At 39.1% G+C, this 21371-nt stretch overlaps 2 protein-coding genes across 5 annotated transcripts in view; one reads left to right on the top strand and one right to left on the bottom strand.

Moving 5' to 3' along the window:
• SIVA1 (SIVA1 apoptosis inducing factor) lies at positions 1-3503 on the top strand (the record flags this gene model as incomplete). The annotated part of the gene is given in 6 exon segments (XM_081938480.1): positions 1-73; positions 76-209; positions 212-347; positions 1377-1580; positions 2651-2807; positions 3294-3503. Coding segments are annotated over 6 exon segments (762 nt in total). The 3' UTR covers positions 3352-3503.
• A 5465-nt stretch (positions 3504-8968) lies between these two features.
• The window catches only part of AKT1 (AKT serine/threonine kinase 1), a 158732-nt gene continuing 146329 nt past the window's right edge, over positions 8969-21371 (bottom strand). For all 4 annotated transcript variants that reach the window (XM_081969877.1, XM_081969878.1, XM_081969879.1 and 1 more), the window contains exons 11-14: positions 19800-20014; positions 18388-18475; positions 13198-13300; positions 8969-10773 (exon numbers count right to left, since the gene is read on the bottom strand). In XM_081969877.1, the coding sequence (XP_081826003.1) occupies positions 10694-10773; positions 13198-13300; positions 18388-18475; positions 19800-20014 (486 nt within the window). In that variant the 3' untranslated portion in view covers positions 8969-10693. The remainder of the gene's footprint in view (positions 10774-13197; positions 13301-18387; positions 18476-19799; positions 20015-21371) is intronic.

Below are 21371 nucleotides of genomic sequence, written 5' to 3' on the forward strand. Positions count from 1 at the left end.
ATGTCCTCATCTCGCTTCCCGATTGGCCGAGGGTCCGATGACGTAGGCGCGTGTGACCAAACGGGCGGGCGGTGCATCTTCCGGGAGTCTTGTTTACGCCTCTCGGGCTCCTTTTTGCCGCGCAGAAAAGGCAGGGCTCGATTAAGCCTTGGCGCATTATAATTGTTCCCGCTAAGCCGGAGCTGCGGGTGCCCCGAGCCACGGTGGTCGGCGGTGGTGGGGGAAAGAGATGTCGAAGCGCTCCTGCCCGTTCGCGGACTCGTCCCCGGTGCAGCTGAAGACGCGCGTGCGGCTGAAGGAGCTGAGCCAGGGCGTCATGGGCGAGAGGTACCGGCGCGAGATCTTCGGTGAGGCGACTCAGGTGGCGGGGGGGAGGGGGAGGGAGGAGAGAGAAATCGCTCGGCGGGGCTTGTCCTCGCGAGAATCCGCGCTCCGCTGCCTGAGGGCGCATTTCCCTTTTGCCCCCCGCCGCGGGGCCCTTTCCGCCCTGGCGCGAGCGGGACGCGCCTCCTTTCTCCCGCTCGGCCTCCGGAAAGGCGGCTGTTCGGAGGAAGAAAGCGGAGCTCCCCTCTTCCTTGTAACACGGCGGCACCGGCCGCTCTAACTTGGCTGGTATGTGACACCCCCCCCCCCCACAGCGCTCTGTGTATGCTCAGAGGTGCTCCTCGCCTTCGAAAGCGTGGGACGCACAAGCCGTTTAATAAAAAGGCGGGGCTCATTGTTCATCTGTCAAAAGAGCCCGTGTCATTTGATTGCCTTGCTTTCCCCAAACGCCCTTGGTTGCAGAGCCTGGGTCCGTTTCCCCCACAAAGCAAAGTGTCCTCGGCTATAGTCCCCAGTGTTTCGTGCTTCATCTTCGAGGCTATTTTATGTTCTTGTTGTCTTAAAAGACTTAAAACAGTTGAATCTCCAACCATTCAGCTCGGTTCAATATTTAATTTGTCTGTTTAATGTTGCATATAGATGAGTACTGTCACTATGATACTGTGATAAGCTCATATCAAACCAGCTTGAACTGAGGTATTTAACCGGCATATATAATTCTGACCTCACTGAAGCAATATGGTTTGGCTTTAGGTAAATCGTATGTTGGTGATTTCCAACAGCTAGAAATTCTTTTCAGGAAAAGAGATTTAGGAAGTTGCTCACACTTTTCTTTCTTGATTAACTTGGAGAGTACAATATTTGGGTTGAAAAGTCCAGCCGGCCACTAGAAGGCAGTGTGAGTAACTGAAGTCATATTTGTTGCTATAAATTTGTACATAAGAGGTTATACAGTAGACACAAATTGAATAATGCACTGTAGTGTCACTCTGGACAGTACAGTTAAAATATTAATAACATCATCATCTTTGTTCTTGTTCTCATTATCACAGAGAAAACCAAACAACTGCTCTTCAAAGGTGCTCAGACATACATGAACAATGCCTGCAATGCAAATGCAGTGGGAACATATCTAATTGCACAATATCCAGAATCATGTATAGACAAATCAGAAATTTGTTCCTGGCACAGATGTAATGGACAAATGTTAATTGGGCAGGATGGAAAACTTCGACAACCCTGTGCAAGTGAAATGGGTAAGGATGGTTAGTTAGTATCAAGCATTTATGTACTATTAATTTTCCATTTTCAGTTTTCAACCTGTTGTATTTATATATAGACATGCTGTTTGCTCTAGTTGTTTTCAATGATAAGAGAATTTAGAAGTTGTAGTTAAGAATAACCTTGTGCTCATATATTACTGTCATTGGATCATGTTGGTAGTAGCTGCATTTTAGTACTTAAGTTTGTGGTGAGAATTTTTCCCCCAGTTGTTTAGAATTATATTATGTTCTCTAGATTTTTGAAATATGAAATCATAATTGGAAATGACCTCAGAGGTAATTTCATTTAGGCAGTGCAGAAAGTACAGAAATTATAAGGCTATGCAGCCAGCCTTTGTCAATTTTTCTGTTGTCATTCATAGTTTATTATTTCTCTCACAACTAATCTGCTGTAGTTTGCAAGAATACCCCAAGAGCAATGCAACTATATTTATCCTAAGAGAAGAATATATTATCAAGTTATGCTAAATTGAATGTTTTTTTATACTCAGGGTAACTGCATATGTGTATGGTTAACAAATTACAGATTATTGCCAATGCAATTTTAATTGGTTGGTTTCTGATGAAGTGTTTATGAAAGAATACCCTCCTGTGTTTGTGGATGTATCTAGCTAGTTTTCCTTTTAAAAAGAGGAGACAGCAAATAATACAAGGCTTGTTCCTGATGTATGAAGTTTTGTATGTATATAGAATATTGTATTGTTATAAATAAATTTCTGAATATATTGTGTAAAAATTAAATGCAATATTGTATTCATTGGATAAATGCAATTGATCCTGAAATTGTAATTAAATGATCTTATCTGATGTAGGAATATATGAAAAGTAGTGTCACCTGATGTGCATATAGAAAAAGTCCCAGGCTCCCTCCCTGCTAACTTCAACTCCATTAAGTGATACCTTATCTATTGGATAAATATATTTTGATCAATATAAATGATTTTGTACTAGAGACCAAATAATCTGATTTGATTATATTACAAAGGAGATGCTTATGGAAAAGTGCTGAAATCTAATTTACCAATCTGTTTGCTTATATACAGTTTTGCCGGTAGGAGTATCAAAAGCCTGTTCCTCCTGTATAAGAACAGTTGACATCAAAGATGTTTGCACGCAGTGTGATCAGTACATATGCCAGAACTGCAGCAAACTCTGCAGCTGTTGCAGCACCATTGTCTGTTCATTATGCTCAGTTATAGAGTAAGTGCCTATCCACATAAGCTTTAATTTCATTTGGTTGTATTGAACTGATAAATTCTGGAGGGATTGATAGTTGTAACGGGACAAAAACTAGATGCTAATTTAATAAAGGTGGTATGAGATGAGGCTGCAGAAAGTTTTGAATTAAGAATTTTAAGAACTGATACTCAGAAATCAAATTCAATTTTGATTCTTGACAAAAGGGAATGTTTTACTACAATTTATTACTTGAATTCAGTAACATTGGAGACTGTTAGATATGCTGAATTAATTACTATAGCATAGCTAATTCAATCTTTTTTGTCAGGATTGTCTATTTGGATCTTATTTGAATTCAGTAAGACAATACCTTTGCTTTTATTTCTCTTCACAGCTTAATTTTGTTACAGCATTATGGTATGTGGAAGAGCCATAACAGAAGTTGTGTCCTCTTTGAACTTACTAATCAAAAGGAGACATTAAACTAACTTTTATCTTTTTTTTTAGATCAGAGGATGTTGGAGATCAAATCTTTTGCAGTGGCTGCTCAATGTACAAAGAATAAACAGCTGTTTTGGGGAAATGGTTGTCATTAGTATTGTAAAGAAAGTATTGCTTTTAAATAATTAGGTTTTTGAGATACTGGAGTGCCTTTTTCTAAATATTGTATATTCTGTAATTGTAGTTTAATATAATAAATATTTTCTATTTTGATAAGACCTGGTTTTTGTGTTGCTTGATAAAATAAGGATAATATTATTCCTTGTAGAGAATATTGAAGGGATTCTTAGTATCCCCAGACAAGCCCTCAGATTTGGTTTGGAGACTTAGTGGAGTACATTTCTGCAGTATCCAATAAAAGAAAATTGTTTACAGATTTGATTTCTAATTGAAAATCACTATCCTAATCTTAAAATAATTATTCGTTTACCTGTATTCTGCTAATTCATTTTTTGGAAAAAAAAATCCTGGGTCTCAAGATTGTATTTTAACACTTCTTCTATGTGAAAGAAACTTGATATCATATTTAAGAAGTCAACATTTTTTTATTTAAAAAAAGATGCATGTATTTTTGTATTAAGCTTAATGATACTAGTACTTGCCATACAAATCCAGTCTTCATACAGTTTAAGCTAAACACATTGTCTCTCTTTTTATCTTATATAAAAGATACCAGCTATGCTACATAATTGACACAAGCCCTTAAAATAATGCCTGCTAATTTGTATGATATGCAAAATTTAATTATAAGGACATGTTATAGGTTAGTATGATTAGCTTTATCATATTTTAAGGTCATTACAATTTTAATTTCAATGTGAAATTAATACTACAAATCCCACATTCAACAAATATTGCTTGTTTCCTTGTATCCCAGCAGGTATTGCATTCAAATATTCTTAGCATTTTTAATACTGTGTTTCTGGGGACTGAATTATCCTACTGAAATAGTATTTCATATCTGCAACTAAATTCTTAGGTGAGGAAATATAAAACTTCACGGGAAAATATGGAAAATGCAGTTTGATTGCAGTCAGGATCAGCAGTGAAATTGCCTTGTGTGATCTGAACTGCACTAGAGGGACAATATGACCCAACTAATTTAGGGTGGGAATGGGGAAGAACTCTGACCTGCTTTCACTGCTATCAGTAATCGTGTTCCTGCACAGGACTTTGGTGCAGAACTCTTTCTAGACAGTAATGCTTTCAACCACATACTATTTAAATTGCATGGTGCCATGATCTGTCTCAGCACTCTTGCCATAATTCACATATTTACGGAATAATATTTTTCAAACATTCACATTAAGAATCTAGTGCTAACTCAACAAATCCCTACTGCATATGTCCGAGTTCCAAATGATGTGAGTTGGATTGCTTAGATATGATTCTGATCCTCTTGGGAAAAAATAAATGCAAAACTTCAGGAATGGCTGCAGTTTTATTACCTTTTTTTTTTACAGAATAACTGCAATTAAAGTGATTATCCTTCATTAAAAACAATATTACCTTTCAAACACTTTTAGTCTCCCTATCTATGATGTGGCTTTATACATGGTGAGGAATGTATTTATGCTAAGCAACAGCAAGACAGAGGCCAAATCTGAAATATTACTTGCAAAATATTTTGAGCTTTAACACAGTAACCAATCAATTGAAATTTAAACATTTAATTAGAATTGCAAAACACCTTGGAAAGAGGTAATAACTATTCATTCCACCATGAAATAGGAAGTAGGAACACAATAGGAGAGGAAAGAGGTGTTTGGCCTTCATGATTAAAAACACTGACTAGCATTTTTCCATACCATTTAAATTTGAGCTACCTTGTGATAGAGAAGATTGATGATAGAAAGCCACACTTGCAACTCCATTGTGACAGGAAGGAAGCCTATTATCTTTTTGGGTGCACTGGTAGGCAAAATCCTAAAATCATTCTTATTAAAGGAGCAGAAATTTGTTTTCTAATTTTCTCTCTGCAACACCACGGATGTCATTTTTCTGTATTCTAATCGCAAATGACGATCAGAATACAGGAAGGGTATTATGCACAAATGTTTGTATGTTTTGAGTGCAGCCTAATACATTCTCCCAAATTTGGGTTGAGCCTTGTTCTATAACCAGCTCATCTTCTACCAGGTTATAGAAGAAAGTGAAGGAGAGGAGCATAATTTTTCTAGGAAAATGTGTAGTTGTTCTGAATTCATCTTCCCTGTAACAACTGCTGGATTATTTGAAATATATTTCAAGAGCTACCACTACAAGGCCCATGGGCACCATTGTGTCTGATGATGGGCTCCTTAGTGACTTCCACATTCCATGACCTGATTTTTCTGTTCTATTAGGATACCCTAGGAATTGTTTTGAAAATAGGCAGCACTCCTTCCCCCAAAGCAGCCATAGTGTCAAACTAAAATAAATTCTAAATACAAAGTGTGTGTACCAATGCAAAAGATGGCTTACAGGCTTGACAAAGTGTCTGTTGGCCAACAAAGTATGGGGATGCCATTTAGTTCAACCTTTTTTACTTGTGGATCAGAGTGAGATGGACTTCAAACTATATGTGGGGACTACATGTCAAGTTACAGACTGATAGACACTTCTGCTTTTAGGATAGGTTTGAAGATCTGGAATCAATGTGGAGTGGGGAGGCAGCTAATTTGCATCAGCTCCTTTGGACCTGTAGCCTCCCTCACTGGGATATATTCCTTCAGTGTCATTCTGCAGTGATTCAGATTAAATCCTATTGAATATGAGTTAGCTTTCAATAATAATAATAATATCTATTTTTCTCCCATGTTTCGTCTTGCTCTGGATCATGCCACAAACACAATGGGGGTGGAAGTGGAATCTACCATTGGATGTTCTCTCCATGATTTCTTACCAAGTGATTTTCCTGGGTTCTAGGATTTTGGTTAAGAAGCTCCTGGTTGTGTAAAATCCAATCTCAGCCTGGGAGATTATATTTATTAGACTTCAGTGCTACATGGTTTCTCCAGCCTTGTTTATTGATAAAAGTCAAGGTCTGTGGCAATAAGTCTATTCATCAAGTTCTAATACCAATCTATGAAAATGAACAAAAAGTTAGTAATGTTCAAACAGGGAGACTGTAGGTTGCAATATTGCCTCAACCACGAAAGCCGGCTAGGTGACTGGGCCAGTTGCTCTCTCTCAGCCCAATCTACCTTTTGCATTGTCCCAAGTTTGGGTTCGGCCTTTTTTGTGTTTTCTGACCTCACCCAATCTACTTACTGGACCTTTTTTTTTTCTTTTAAACCCAGCCAACTTCTACCTGTGTGTGTTATGTCCTAACCTGCTGGAATCTCTTCTACCTGGAACTTTCTTTGAAAATGTTTTGAAGTGAGAGTTAATGCAGAATAGGGTGAACTCTTAGTTTTCTAATTTATAAAGCCTTATGTAGCTTAGAGCCAAAGTAGCTAATGAACAGCCAGGCTCTACATGATCTTGCTTCTTAAGACTGGCCATGAAGATTCTATCCCATCACCTGAAGTAAAGTGTGTGGTGACTCATGAGATCTATTAGGACCGTGATGGTGAACCTATGGCACGCGTGCCACAGGTGGCATGCGAAGCCCCCTGTGGGTACGCTAGCTGTCACCCCAGCTCAGCTCCACCGCACATGCACATGGGCCTGACAGCGAGCTGATTTTGGGTCTCTGCCTCGCATGCGGGAGATGCACATGCGTGCATGAGGGTTGGAGGGTTGTGGGAGGGTGCAGTGTGTCCCCCCCATGCCCCATTTTTGGTCCCAAAAGGCTTCAGGGAGGGGAGTCATGCACACATATGCGGGGGGCAGGAGGTCCATGTGGGGGGGTCACATGCATGCTTGGGGAGCACAGGGGGTCTCGTGTGCATGTGCAGGGTGCATTGCATTATGGGTGTGGGCACACTGTCGTGCGCGCGTTCGGCACGCAGACAAAAAGGTTACCCATCACTGTATTAGGACATTCCTCTTGCCTTGTATCCTGACTGATTCGCTTGTAATCTCTGTATGCCTTTCCAGTAGAAGCTGAATCTTCCATTTATTTTCCAGAAGCCATATTTTACTATATACATTTAACTATTTTGAGAGTTCTATCAGGTGTTCCAGATAGACCAAGCAAAAGGACAACAAAGCACAAACTGTCCTGTTTCTGCTTGCAACAGTTGACAGTTTAGGTGTTAATGCAGCACAGATGAGAGTTGACACCAGCATCCATCAGTCCTGCTAGGACCTACTGCCAACACTTAGCCTTGAGGTGCCTCCTCACTTTTTTCTTCTTACCTGTTATACTGAGAAACACCTGGAAGCTTAATTTAGCATTTTCTTTCCCCCCCAAACGCTTTTCTCATCAACACTCAGCACTGGGAAAAATGTAAAACAAGAACAAGCTGCTTTGTGCACAACTATTGCATCACTATTAACCTTCCAACGTGGGCTAATAGAAGATCCATCAAGTAATACTTTGCACTGCAAAGCTCCAACTTTGAAGTCGAATTAAACCATTTTCTTCCCTGCATGCCTAGTGTTACAGAAAATCTTCCCTTGGGGACATTTCAAATTTATATTTGGAGGTAAGGTCCCTAAGACAGAATTTTTAAGAATAAAACCAGAACTTTGTAGTCCATTCCTGTGGAAATATACCCTGCTCTCCCTTTAATATCAATTAAGCAGAGTTTATTTAAGAAATGTCTTAGTTAAGAAGATTCTTTGCACAATGTTACCACTTGTTATATTGGTGTGTGTGTGTGTGTGTGTGTGTGTGTGTGTGTGTGATGAAACTTAATATTTTAATAAAGCGGAGGACACAGTATATTAGCTTCAGCTGGACAAATCAGTACAAGAGTTGTAGCAGAGTCTGAGATTCAAGCACTCAGTCTGCTTATAGCTGACAAAAGCACATGCAGGCATAGTCAAAGGCAACCTACAGTTGATATCAACAAATGCTGGACTGCAAACTTTTGTTTTGGGGTATCTGAAGTCATTATCAGCCACCGAGAATCTTCTGATTGAGAAGGATGTACATTTGATTAGTAAACTGTCAGACGCAGCCAGGAGTAAATTACTGGTTAAGGATGGAATCTGGAGTCCAATAATTATATAGGCTACACATTTTTGAAGCACATGATCAGTGAAGCCAAGCAACTGGGAATGAACGTGAAGAAGATAATTGAAGATCATTCCTTTTTGTCATTCAGTTTACTATTCTATTGTTATTAGACTATTGAGGGTCTACTCTAGAGCTTATGCTTTCTGCAAAATATTGCTGAACTTACTGCTGTTTTAAAAAAATGTGCAAGCAAGGTATGAGGCCAGGAGTTTGTTTCTGAACTCATCACTAAATGACTTTTGCACATTCCGCTTCTTGCAGCTGAAAATACAGAGATAACCTTCCTACATTTTCAATGAAATCAAGATGACTTTGTCACGATCATAAAGAACTTACCAATTTCAGGATACTTAACAACCCAACAAACTGAACCCTCCCTATTTCTTCCCTGCCAGCTCCTCTTTCCACTTTATATCCCTGCTAATATAGATCAACCTTTTTAAATAAGTAACATTAATCTTCATAGCTACTGTTCAGCCTCGGTTACTGAGAAAACTGCATAATATAGAAACATCTGCATCAATGTTGCTTTTTAAATCCCCTATACATTCCACCAAAACCAAGACAAAACTAACTTGTTAAAGCACATTTTATTGAAGTACTTTTGAGGGAAACTTTCATATCATAAGTAAAAATACTAGAACTGAATGTTGTTAAAAAAAAATACAACACACACAACAATGGAATTTTGTGTAAAGGGAAAGTTGTGGGTATTTTAAATACATTCCCTTTCAAATAAAAAAAAAGTTAAGGAACTGCAATATAGGTCTTTTTTTTTAAACAGGTAAGAGAACAAAAACACAAGCGTGTCTAAAAGAACATAAAGCCACAACTGAATAAACTCATTCACAGTACGAGAGCTTAAAATCCTGGCCCGTGTCAAAAAGCAAAAAGATAATTTTGTCTGGTAAATCCATAATGATGTGGCTATGAAAATACAAAATGAAGTGACAAAAAGATAAAAAAAGAAATGAGAAGGGGAAAAAAAATCTTGATCACATAAAGTTTCACCTTAATATTTTTTTTACATATAGCCATTGCAACCACTGATGGACTTTCTCCCATACACCGTGGTACCATCCAGCTTGCCCTCCCTCCACCCTATAACCTTTAAAAATGTACATTGAAGAGTGGAAAACAGATGGACGGGATTTCAATGTGCGAAATATCTTGCCATGTTAATGCCTCTCTAAAACCTGCTGCTGCAAACTGGTGCCCTCCAGATGTATCAGGATTACGCATTGCAGAATTCTGTGGTAGCTGAAAGCCCATGCTGCACAGAAATATTCGGAGCTATGACCCGCTTCTGGAAGGCATCAGGCTGGGAAAAGATGTAATACATATATGAACAGGGCCTATCCTTCACTGCCAAAAATATGACTCCATTGCCAAAAATATGACTTTTGCTCAGTAAGATAGATGTTTCTTCACTTAAGATTATTGTGCGTGGTTTGTTTTTTAATGTGTACAAATCCTGCCCTCTCCCCTGGTCAATTTTTACAACTTCAAAGTGTTTTCAGTTGAAATAGGTAAAACTGATTTCTTTCTCTAAAGTGTAACTTCCCAGAAACATGCTGGGACAAGAATGTAGTATAACTAATGTGCTGTCTTCAGCAGGACATTGTGTAATTTTAAAAACAGATCATTCAGCTCTGTTTGATATGTAACATGTAGTAGCAGTTGTGCTAACGTCGTTTTCTTCTTGACTCTATCTCTCTGAAGTCCCACATGCCATTCCTATAAAAGGCTTCCTAGAATTGCCAGCAGATTTCTTGTGGCCTTGATGGCCCAGAGTTTGTTCGTTTTTTGTGTTGCTGCTCTAATTATTGCACTATCTAAGTCTGCCTCTCATCCTAAATAAATCTAATTGTTTAGAGTGCAGCTTTTCTACTTACACATAATGAACAGTATGAAATAAATAAAAAAAACAGTTGTGTTTTTGTTTTGTTTTTTAAACGGTCAACATTTGCTTTAGACTTTTTGAAAGAAAACTTTTGGTGCACATTCTTAAAAACCTAAAATGTCCTTTTGTCTCTCCAGAAGAAAAAGTTTTTTTTCTTATAATGCATTAAGAATGGTTTCTTATCTTCCTTCTCAAAATTGCAGAGATTCTGATTCAAAAATTCATCAGGATTGTTTTAAATACGTAGCCTGTGAGGCTTCCTACAAATTCAACTAAACCGTAATACAAACATAGTTTGTAATTCATGTATCGTAGAGAGTTCTCTAGTGTCCATTGAAATTAAAGGTCCCCAAAATGCAGTCTGATTGGTTGAAGTTATGGACAAATGAAACATTAAGCTGTTCCACTGGCGGAGTAAGAGAACTGAGGGAAGTGTGGCCGCCGTTCATTATCAACACAATCCATGCTGTCATCTGAAAACAGAATGAAAGTATGGTTAAAGCATTGCTACTGTGGTATGGAAAGTACACTATGCATCTTGAATGTACACACACACACACACACACACACACACACACACACACACACGACTTGCCTATTCACAAAATTACAGTTATGATAGCATGGTTACTCACAAAACATCCAGAAAGTAAATCAGAGCGTTCTCTAACAATGGAATGGGACTAAAAAGCATTTCCCCCCCCAAAACGATTAACAATCCTAGAGTCTGACTATGGGTTTTGCACTTTACCAGCTACTTATTCATTTATTTTAAATGTAGCTAAGAACTGCATTAAATTTAATTTTTTTCCGTGTCTGCTAGCTGATGTCTTATTATTTTCAATATTTATGTTCTGTGCAAATTGCAGTTTATGAAAATTTTATATCACTTCTATTGGTTGGTAAAGAGTTCAGTGGCAGTATGTGATCTGCTTAGAGGGTTATATCTAGTCTACAGTCCTTTATAGCTTTTTATGGGAGAACCTTTTAATTCAATCTGTGATCTGAACTCTCTCTATATTTATCTCCCCTGAAAGCTCTATATTAACAGCTGAATAAGAATGTTCACTTTTTGGTTTTCTTTCTTTAGAAATGAAATTTAATTCTATTTATTCTTTGTGAGATTGATCCATCTGTCACAGGGAAGAAGTGATTTCCCTGGTCACAGCCTTTAATGCTAGGGGCCAGGAGATAACATGACATAATTTATTTAATTTTTTACCAGATGCTTTCTCTTTTACTTGTCAGTAAGATGCATAGACTGTCTGAGCTCTCTTTACCATGAATGCTGGAGTTAAGGTAGAATAGATAGTTGCAGCAGGAACTATCAGCCTACTACATCAGGGGTGTCAAACCCATGGCCCATGGGCCGGATGTGTCACATGCTGGCCATACCCATGCCTGGTTTAGCAAAGGGGAAAAAAGTCGTGATAAGTCACGTGACAAAACGAGTTTGACACCCCGTACTACATCAAGGCAGAAGATAGAGCTGCAATATATAGTCTAGAGGTTTTTGAAAAAGGACCTGAGAACTGCAAACTTTTATCCTATGGATTAGTCCTCCAGTAACAACTACCTCTGAAGAATAATCTCTAACTATAACACTTCTGCTAATTGTTTAACACTGTGGTTTTCCTGGATATTGCAGTTTACCGAGGCAGCTATGATTTCTCCCATATACTGCACTAAATACAAGTCTACAATTCTCAGCATTCTCTGGGGCAAAAGGAAATGACAAACACTTATAGGATTGCTAGTGATGTATTAAGATTACCAGCTAAATCTAAGATTGCCAGTGGTATATTAAGATTGTATTAATCCTTGCTACGTGGCTCAGAAAAAAGGTAAAGAAACAGCTTTAATTTACTGATGAAATTTACATTCTTTTTTTTTAAGCAAATGGCACGTGTTAGCCAGGAATCACCAACATGACTGGCTGCCTCTGTGAAAGGAATTTTTTTGGGCGGTGTTATCTTTACCCGCGGGACACCTGAATGCAGGTAGGCAATTGGGGGAAGGCTCCTTTCTTGTCCCTACGGAGTTTATTCACTCATGGGAATCAAGCCACCAATCTCAACAGTGCACAGGCCCAGCGCCTTACATGAGGCTCAGCAGCCCCCTACTGATAGGGGGGACGGACAGACAGATGGACGGACAATTTGTCTATGGCTAGGAGGCTAAAATTTTTTTAAAAAAATCAAATCAAATCAATTGCTGTCAGTATGGCTGTGACATTTTTGTATGGCATAATTTTTTATCCACTCAGAAAGATATACCTAATATTTTTTTCTGTCATTTTCCACTGAAATTAGGCAGGAAATGGTAATGCTGCTGATTGGCAAATCTAGTGGATTTTAGTCTGTGGAGATTCTCAGTCATCCAGGTCATGATTGTCCCAAAGGTGCCTTCTTCAAAAGGCAACTAGACTTTTTTTTCCCTGTTCTTTTGAAAAAGAAAAAGTATCTTTGGGGTAGCGGGTTTTGCAATTTGTCAAAAAAGGGAGACTTCCTGCAGTCCACAGGAAGGTTAAGTTTAAAATCTGTTTTTAAGAAAAAACCTCCAGTACTGCTTGAAACAAGCTCAGCTGCCACACTTAAGTCTTCTAGCAGTTCCACCTTCTGCCTTGATGCAGTAGGTTGGTAATTGTTGCTGCCACTATCTAGTTACTTTTACCTTACCACCAGGATTCATGATACAAATAACTCTGAGAGCTCTTTTTTTTTAAAAAAAAATGGGTGTTTTGTAAAAAGAAACAAGTCAAAGGCAATTTATGCCGTGACCCTAAGAGCATCTTGCTCAGAGCCATCATTATCCAGAGTCTCAGGCAAGAATTTATTAAGCTTTCAGTTGAGCCATGTGTCCTGTTGTCCAACTGAAGCACTTTCAAGCAGTTTTACCTTGATCAGGGGGGGTGATAGTGATCATCTGTGCTGTGAATTCTTCATCAAAATAGCGTGTATCTGTTTCAGACGTCACCTGGGGTTTAAATGGAGGTACCAGCTGTAAAAAGAAATAAAATCTGGAATTGAGTTATTAGCATAGGGGAATCTCAGCAACCCTCCCCAGGTAGCCGAGCTTGCGTTGCTGAAATTTGGCAGCCAAATAACCAACTTTTGGCAGCAAAATATTTTTATATTCTTTTAAAAATGTAGGATACGGATGGGAAAGCTTCTATTCCAGCTTTAAGCCCACTCAGATCTCTAATCCCATATCACATGAACTCAACAATGCTTGAGCCAAAATTGAGCTTATTTTCTGGCTTTTAGTTAACTCTCAGATAAATAGTTATAGAATAATAATAACAATAGTAGTAGCAATAATAATAATAATAATAATAATAATAATAATAATAATAATAATAATAATAATAATAATATAATAATAATAATAATATAACCCTCTTATAAAGGAAAATAATATAATTAAATGAAAAGCCACTTCTCTGATTCTGTGCTGGTTGGTAGTTTTGATCTCAACACATCTTGAAAATTCTCTCCTTTTCTCTCTACAGACATGTATCCCAATCTCTCTTCAAAGAGTAAGGTTGGAGCACCTAAGCTTCCCTAGGCTCTGGTTCCTAGTCTGCCTGCTACTAGTGTTAAAAGCTTCTTAATTCCTCAGCCGCTGCGCCCTCCATAATCGCACCCCTGATTATGTTGTGAGTACCTAAATTCAGAGCTGGCTGTCAACCATGGATTGAGAACCCTAACCCTAAGACATTTGGTGGTAAATAAAGGGTGAGCTAAAAAGTGGAGACATGATCAGCTAGTGCATGACATTCATTAGTGTGCAAAAGTAGAACAAGAGCTTACCTATTTTTAACTTGATTTTTCTGCTAAAAAAATTCCCAGGGTTATCTGAGAACTTGATGGGGTCTCATCAAGGGGGGGGGGGGATGAAACCAAAAGGTGTTTAGAGCTGTTTTGGGGGTTACAGCAGAGAAGATGTGCCTCCAGTTAAAAAAAAATGTCCCTGTCATTTGTGGTTTGGGGAGTCTGGGTCTTTTTTTAAAACAGGTTCAGCAGCTTGAAAATTCTTGAAAACCCGTGTTAAGACATCTTGCAATGATAATACAGAGACAGAGGCTAGCATGTTGGGAACTGTGATTAGGTACTAATATATACATGGCAGTGTCAAATTATTTTCTGTGAAAAAATAAGTATTACATACATGGGTGGGATGAGATGTTGCCTCTGATAATAGTCGGTTATAAAAATATAAAAGGAAAATGCTTTGTTTTCCAAAGCAGATCTTCGTATTTTATTTTTTGCCATTATGCAAAAAGATCCTTAGAATATTGTCACATGTATTTATGACAGGAAAAAATATATAAAACAAAATTGTATATATCCAGGAGGCACACACTCATCCTTTTCAAGTATCTCTGATGACTTTTACGCCTGCCAGCTACCATCTTTCTTCCAGAAATTAAGATCTAAGAGACATAACCTAAACAGTGCATTGTTTTAATTCAATATCCATTTTTTTTCTCTTTAAAAAAAAAGTGCTGCTGAATTTTGCACCTGAAGTATCGGGACGGGATACCAGTGACGGTAGTGCTTTTGACTCTATGGCTTTACCAGTTTAGTACCAGGCTGGAACAGCCAAAGTGCAGAGACTGGACTTCTCTGCCCTGCCCTTATTGCTTCCCAAGCATGGCAAACAGGGATCTGAAGCAGTGGTGAGTTCCGGATCTTGTTGCAACTAGCACGGTTGCAACGGGGCCCGGCGTCCTCCCCATGAATGTGTGCAGCGTGCGTGCAGCACGCACATATGTCTTACTTTCCAACGATGCCTCCGCGACGCTCCAGCTGCTCGGCGGAGCATTGCACAGGCGTTGTACACGCCGTGCGCATGCGCAGAAGTGCCAAAGAGTTTAAAGGCAGGTAAGGAGAGCGGATGGGAGGGTGGGCAGTGCTCTGGGCAGGCTCCAGTACACCCATACCCAGGTGTAGCGCCTGCAACCCACCACTGATCTGAAGTCAGCGTCTCTTGCCAATCAAAAAGAAAGGAAGGGAGGGCAATAAAACCCCAGTGACTCAGCACCCTCCCTGACTTGGCTCTGCTGGGTTGTTTTTAAAACCCGTTACTCATCCTGCATTATAACAGGATGGGGCAGAGGAGAAGAAGCTGAAGAAGAAAGCCTAGAATGACCGTGTCCTGCAACCAGACCAGCCTCAGGCCTTCTGCAGAGCCATGATTGGCAGATTTATTCCTGCCAGCTTGACATAACAGACATAACAGCAAAACCAGCATCCTTCTTCAGTGAGTCACAGCAGTTGCAATAGTCGCAGTATAGTTTGGTGGCAAGGACAACAAATGTTACACTGAAGAATCAGTGGATAGCATTTTAATTCTGCAGTGGGGAAAGGTCCAGACTTTTCAAAACTGACTTTTTAAAAAAAAAGCATTTAATGATGCGGAAGTTCAGAGTCCAATTTCATTGGTGTAGGGTAGAAGTTAAGGAAATAAACAAATTTAGCCTTTCATTCTCAAATTAAAATCAACCATCCTCCAGTGTAGGATTTGCCCCCATCCCCACCCCGCAATTTGAGAATTGCTAGCTCTTTCAGAAGCTTCAAATTAAAAGAATATTGCATATTGCAGATGGTTTATTTTTTAAATAATTGCTTTGATGGCCTGAACTACTTTGAATGCTGACAGCATGTTCTAGAATACTAGACATATCCACATATTATTTTTTTTAAAAGCATTAGGTAGAGGAAGTCAAACATCCTGAAGGCCAAGTTACAAAAAGGATTTAGAGGCAGCAGTACATAAAAAAGGTAAAGTGAGAATACTATTAGCTTTATAAAGCAAGAAACTATTTTTTCCTTTGGATGTTTCAGTGGATATGTTTTTTGTCATGAACCATCTGCAATACTTTTTGTATTTATAAAAATGCTGGATATATTCTCTCATGGAGAACTGGGGATGTAGAATCTATATTCATAATAAGTTATCAGCAAACTGCTCAGTAGTAGTAACTGTGAAAGGGATCTTGGAGTCCTAGTGGACAACCATTTAAATATGAGCCAGCAATGTGCAGCAGCTGCCAAAAAAGCCAACACAGTTCTAGGCTGCATCAACAGAGGGATAGAATCAAGATCACGTGAAGTGTTAATACCACTTTATAATGCCTTGGTAAGGCCACACTTGAAATACTGCATTCAGTTTTGGTCGCCACGATGTAGCAAAGATGCGGAGACTCTAGAAAGAGTGCAGAGAAGAGCAACAAAGATGATTAGGGGACTGGAGACTAAAACATATGAAGAACGGTTGCAGGAACTAGGTATGTCTAGTTTAATAGAAAGAAGGACTAGGGGAGACATGATAGCAGTGTTCCTATATCTCAGGGGTTGCCACAAAGAAGAGAGAGTCAAACTATTTTCCAAGGCACCTGAGGGTAGAACAAGAAGCAATGGGTGGAAACTAATCAAGGAGAGAAGCAACTTAGAACTGAAGAGAAACTTCCTGACAGTTAGAACAATTAATCAGTGGAACAGCTTGCCTCCAGAAGTTGTGAATGCCCCAACACTGGAAGTCTTTAAGAAGATGTTGGATAGCCATTTGTCTGAAACGGTATAGGGTTTCCTGCCTAGGCAGGGGGTTGGACTAGAAGACCTCCAAGGTCCCTTCCAACTCTACTATTGTACTGTATTGTATTGAAGACATGAGCATTAAAACCTTGATTCCAATACATTGACCAAAAGGCAGGCTAACAATGCCTGCTAAAGAAAACGAGTCTTTTATATATACATAATACTATTAGCATTTTGGAGTTACATCTGCAGGGAAATACAAATATTGAGGGGAAAATGACAGCCCAAAATAGCTCTAGCAGCAATGTGATTAATGTTGACATTTAGATACGGGGGGAGGGGGGAATATAGTTCAGATGGAAGGTCTATATAAAAATGCACAGAATTGGCATGTAATTACATGATCCTTGAATGCCAATCCTCTTTCCCCAATACCATTAGACTAAGGATAAAACAGTAACCCAAGATATAAAGACAATGGGTTTCAAATATATATTTTTTTCAAACCACAAAACAAAGCTGAGGTTTTCAAAGATGTCTTGGGGCATTAACTGAAATGCATGCTAATCAGACAGCATGGCTAGCTCTTTTCTCTTCTTCATTTTTCTCTTTTAAGTTCCACTGCCAGAATGGAGGGAATAAGTGGAGAAAAGAAAGTGAACCTCGGAGCAAGTTTATGAACTTAAAAGGAGAAAAGTGGAAGCACGTTGCCAAGTACTGGTAAATTTAACTACAAACATCTTTTTCATCTTAATGCATTAGGCTCTTTTTAATTAACCCGAATGACAATATGCTTGGAAGTGTTCATGCTGACCTCAACATTCAATAAAAGATTAATGAAAAAAAATCAGCTTCAAGGGCCCTGCATCAAAGCATTCAGTACCCGAGCCAAAAAATCCATCTCAATCAGCAAAAAGTTGGTGCAGCTGAATGCAGTAGCTAGGATCATTTATGTGCAGTGCCACTAAGGGGGAGCAGAGAGCTATTCTAAGAAGGATATTAGTTGTGCAGAAAGAGAGAAAGAGAGAAGAAGCCTGGACTTTCTGGAACAGAACAACTCTTGCAATGCAATATTTGCAAATCTGGGGGACAGGCTGGGACTTTGCAATTCTAACTTGTTGATGGGAACCTTTTGCAAACTGAGTTGCATTCAGGAAAATTTAAAAAAAAGACTGCAATAGAAGAAGGGCTTAAAGAAGCACAGAAGGAAAATGACTGTTTTGGATAGTTTTGTAAGCTGCTGAAATTCTTTTTGTTAATTGAATGCCATAAGACCCACTTAGAATCAATCAACTCTGCATTGTGTACAGATATACAAAGTATCTGTACTTTGGACCATATCTAATTTGCACCATGTCACTTTAGGTACATAAAATTTCAAGACACAACAAAAAGTTTAGGTTTTATGTGCAAGATAATTTTTTTTAATGGGAATTAGGAATGAGAAGGAGACCCATCTTCTCAAACTGCAGCATGCTAGGTGACACAGAATTTTAAAGTCTTTTATACAATCTAAAAAAATCCCATCTTAAAAACTGTAAATACCTTTTTTTCATATACATCTTGCCAAACAATGCCAGAAAAAAATTTGTGCTGCATAATCTCCTTTGCATCATCTGGTCCACCACCTAACCTGTTTTTTTTTGAGGGGGGGGAGGGAAATCACCAACATTAATACGGTGCATTTATTTTAAATTCATTTGCTCTGAAGTGTTTCTAATGGCATATTTTCATTCACAACAAAAGTACAACTTTGCTAAGAAATAATGAAGGAAATGCAAGTTCTAACAAGCCTTTAAAAAAAAAACTTTTTAGGAGCTTCCTGGAAGTGTGGAACACATGCTACTAAAATTTAAAGCAAACCACAATAAAGCCATGTAAACTTGACCAAAACATTCGACTGTGGCTACCCACAGACTGTTAAGCTTTTGAAAATCACTCTTCCCACATCACTGCCCTGCTGCCCCACTCACTGTGGCCTACGATCACCCCTCAAGATACAGAAGATTTTGTTCTATATCAAGGAGAAAGACCTGAAACATCCTTTACTGTTTATTCTCCAGGGATAATGAAGAGTTTTCACAACAATCGTTTCTTTAGAAGGCAGCTATGTCCCAAACATAATTAAGAAACAGCACTGAAACACACGTAAACACTGTATTTGAAATGAAACACGTAGTACACACAGCGATTTTATGGGAAATAGCATCTTCATTTGCTCTAAAAGTTTCTATTTCCCCACTACCTATACAATAGAGTTTCTCAAATACGTATGCAATAATTGATACACTACTAAAACTCGCGTGATGTTTATGTTTGAACCCACAAATTAGCCCAAACACTGCATTATACTGTAACACTTTCTGAATCACGGTACCTAAAATCTGCTAAGGGATGTGTAAAAATCTTATTCCTATGAAATTGAAATTTCCACCATATTCAGGCCAGTTTTTATTTGTAAAGTTATGGCCATTGCAGTGTCCCTGTGGTCAGGTGATCATGATTTCTGACACTCCCTGTCAGCTTCCGCAAGCAAAGTCAATGGGGAAATTGGAAGAAAGTCTGATGTTTTGCCTAACCATGATCACTTTGTTTATGTACCGTATTTTTCGGCCTATAAGATGCACTGTAGTATGAGACGCATCATGATTTTGAAGAGGTAATTTTTTTAAAAAAGGTTTTGCACTCTGCAGGCCTCCCAAACTCTCTGCACGCTTCGTGTGTTTGTGTATGTGTGTATGTGTCTGTGCGTGCAGAGTGTGTGTGGAGACTATAAGTTTGAAACTTTATCAGGGGACATAAAACAGCTAAACGATAACAAAGAACGCACATAAAAGACTTGGATATATGGAGAATCAAAATCACAATGAATGGAATAATGCAAAACCTAAAGAAGACACCTGACTGGTCATTCAAGAATCTGGGAAGCGTTCAGGTCAAATGCATTAAACCTTCACCTTTGCTTTGGATCCTTCTTCAGCAAACCTGACAGAAGAGACTTTGCTTCGGGTGACAATGTACGTGGAAACCTAATCTCTTCCATTAGGATGAGCTCGAAAAGTTTCTCGTGGTCCTGATTATAGAAGGGAAGACGTCCACACATCATTTCATACATGACAACTCCTAAGCCCCACCAATCCACTGCACGGCCATAGTCATTATCCTCCAGCACCTGTAGACAACGGCAAGAATTCTAGATCAATGGCAAGCTTATCACCAAACAAAGTAAAATGGAATTGTTTCCTCCATCAAGTTGACAACTTAAAAGGAAAGCCTACGGAACAGCCATTTTCAGACATGATGAAATAAGTACATCTCACATCGTCCTTAGCCCGTTATATTGTCTAAGCTGCTATAGCCTCCTAGAAAAGGAAATGTCCTTCAGAAGTCTGGACTACCCATCGTTTCCAAAGAACACACTGATTGTGCTGGTTATCAATGATGGGTATTGCAATTTGGAGGCACCAAATTGGGGAGAGTCTACTGTAAGACCTCTGCAGCAGACTTGTTATTTCAAGGGTTGTGATCCCCCCTCCCCATGAAAAGTTGTTGAACTTCCAACTCCTACAATTTCTGTTGCCCAGGAACAATAAAAATTGGAGTTCTGCAACTTCTGATCAGTTTCTAACTGTTTGTTGGCTGCTGCCTAACTTGCAAAGCCACATTCATACTTAACAACAAGTACAACTAAAACAACATGGTCGCAATGAAGATCTCAAACACTGGACACTGAAAGCATCAAGAGCAGGGATAGAACATCTTGGAAGTTTATTCTCTACTTATTAGTTCCTGCTAACTGTTTGCTACTTTGCTTTGGAAGGGAAAAATTGGAACCTAGAAGATGGCCTGCAGTGAAAAACCAAAGGCTGCCAGGTATTGGATTACTCCACGCAGGTCTATTTACAGCATCTTTTGCTGTATGATTCACACCAAGCGACAGCTGGCTCTGCAGCTGCCCCATATATGTAGAAGCCCAACACAGCTGCTTCATCTGCTAGGATTCCAGGAGCCAGGCTCATCAGCCTCTACGAGCAATCCGGGAGCAGGGAGGAGGGGTGTCACACTTCTCATGTGGGTTGTGCAGCATGCCAGTTGACCCCTGATCAACCAGTCACACTCTTCCCTGGGAGGACATTTCATCTCCCTGGACAGAAGTCAAATTAGGGCTGGATTTTGCTAGTGCAGGAGACATAACACTATATCGCCTTTTTTTTTTTTTTTGGCTGCCAACCTTTTTTTGGCCATGCCCCACCTAAGCATCTCTAAAATCCTGATGCCCCTCGTGACATATAATTCTTACTTTATTCAAAAAGTGAATTCTATTCACGTGGAGGAAGCCTAAAAGGCTATTAACTTGGTTTAAACAAGGTTCAAATTGCCCCCATTAAAAATCAAACTGTCCCTCTGTGGGGCGTGGGGCCCACGTTGGGAACCACTGATCTAGAAGAACGAATACTTTGATGACCAAGACCAGTCCCGAATACACTCCTCAACATTATGTTTTAAACTTCTTACTGGCTATATGTTTA

The sequence above is a fragment of the Natrix helvetica genome, assembly GCF_964273705.1.
Source record: "Natrix helvetica genome assembly, chromosome: 1".
NCBI classification, from domain to species: domain Eukaryota; kingdom Metazoa; phylum Chordata; class Lepidosauria; order Squamata; family Natricidae; genus Natrix; species Natrix helvetica.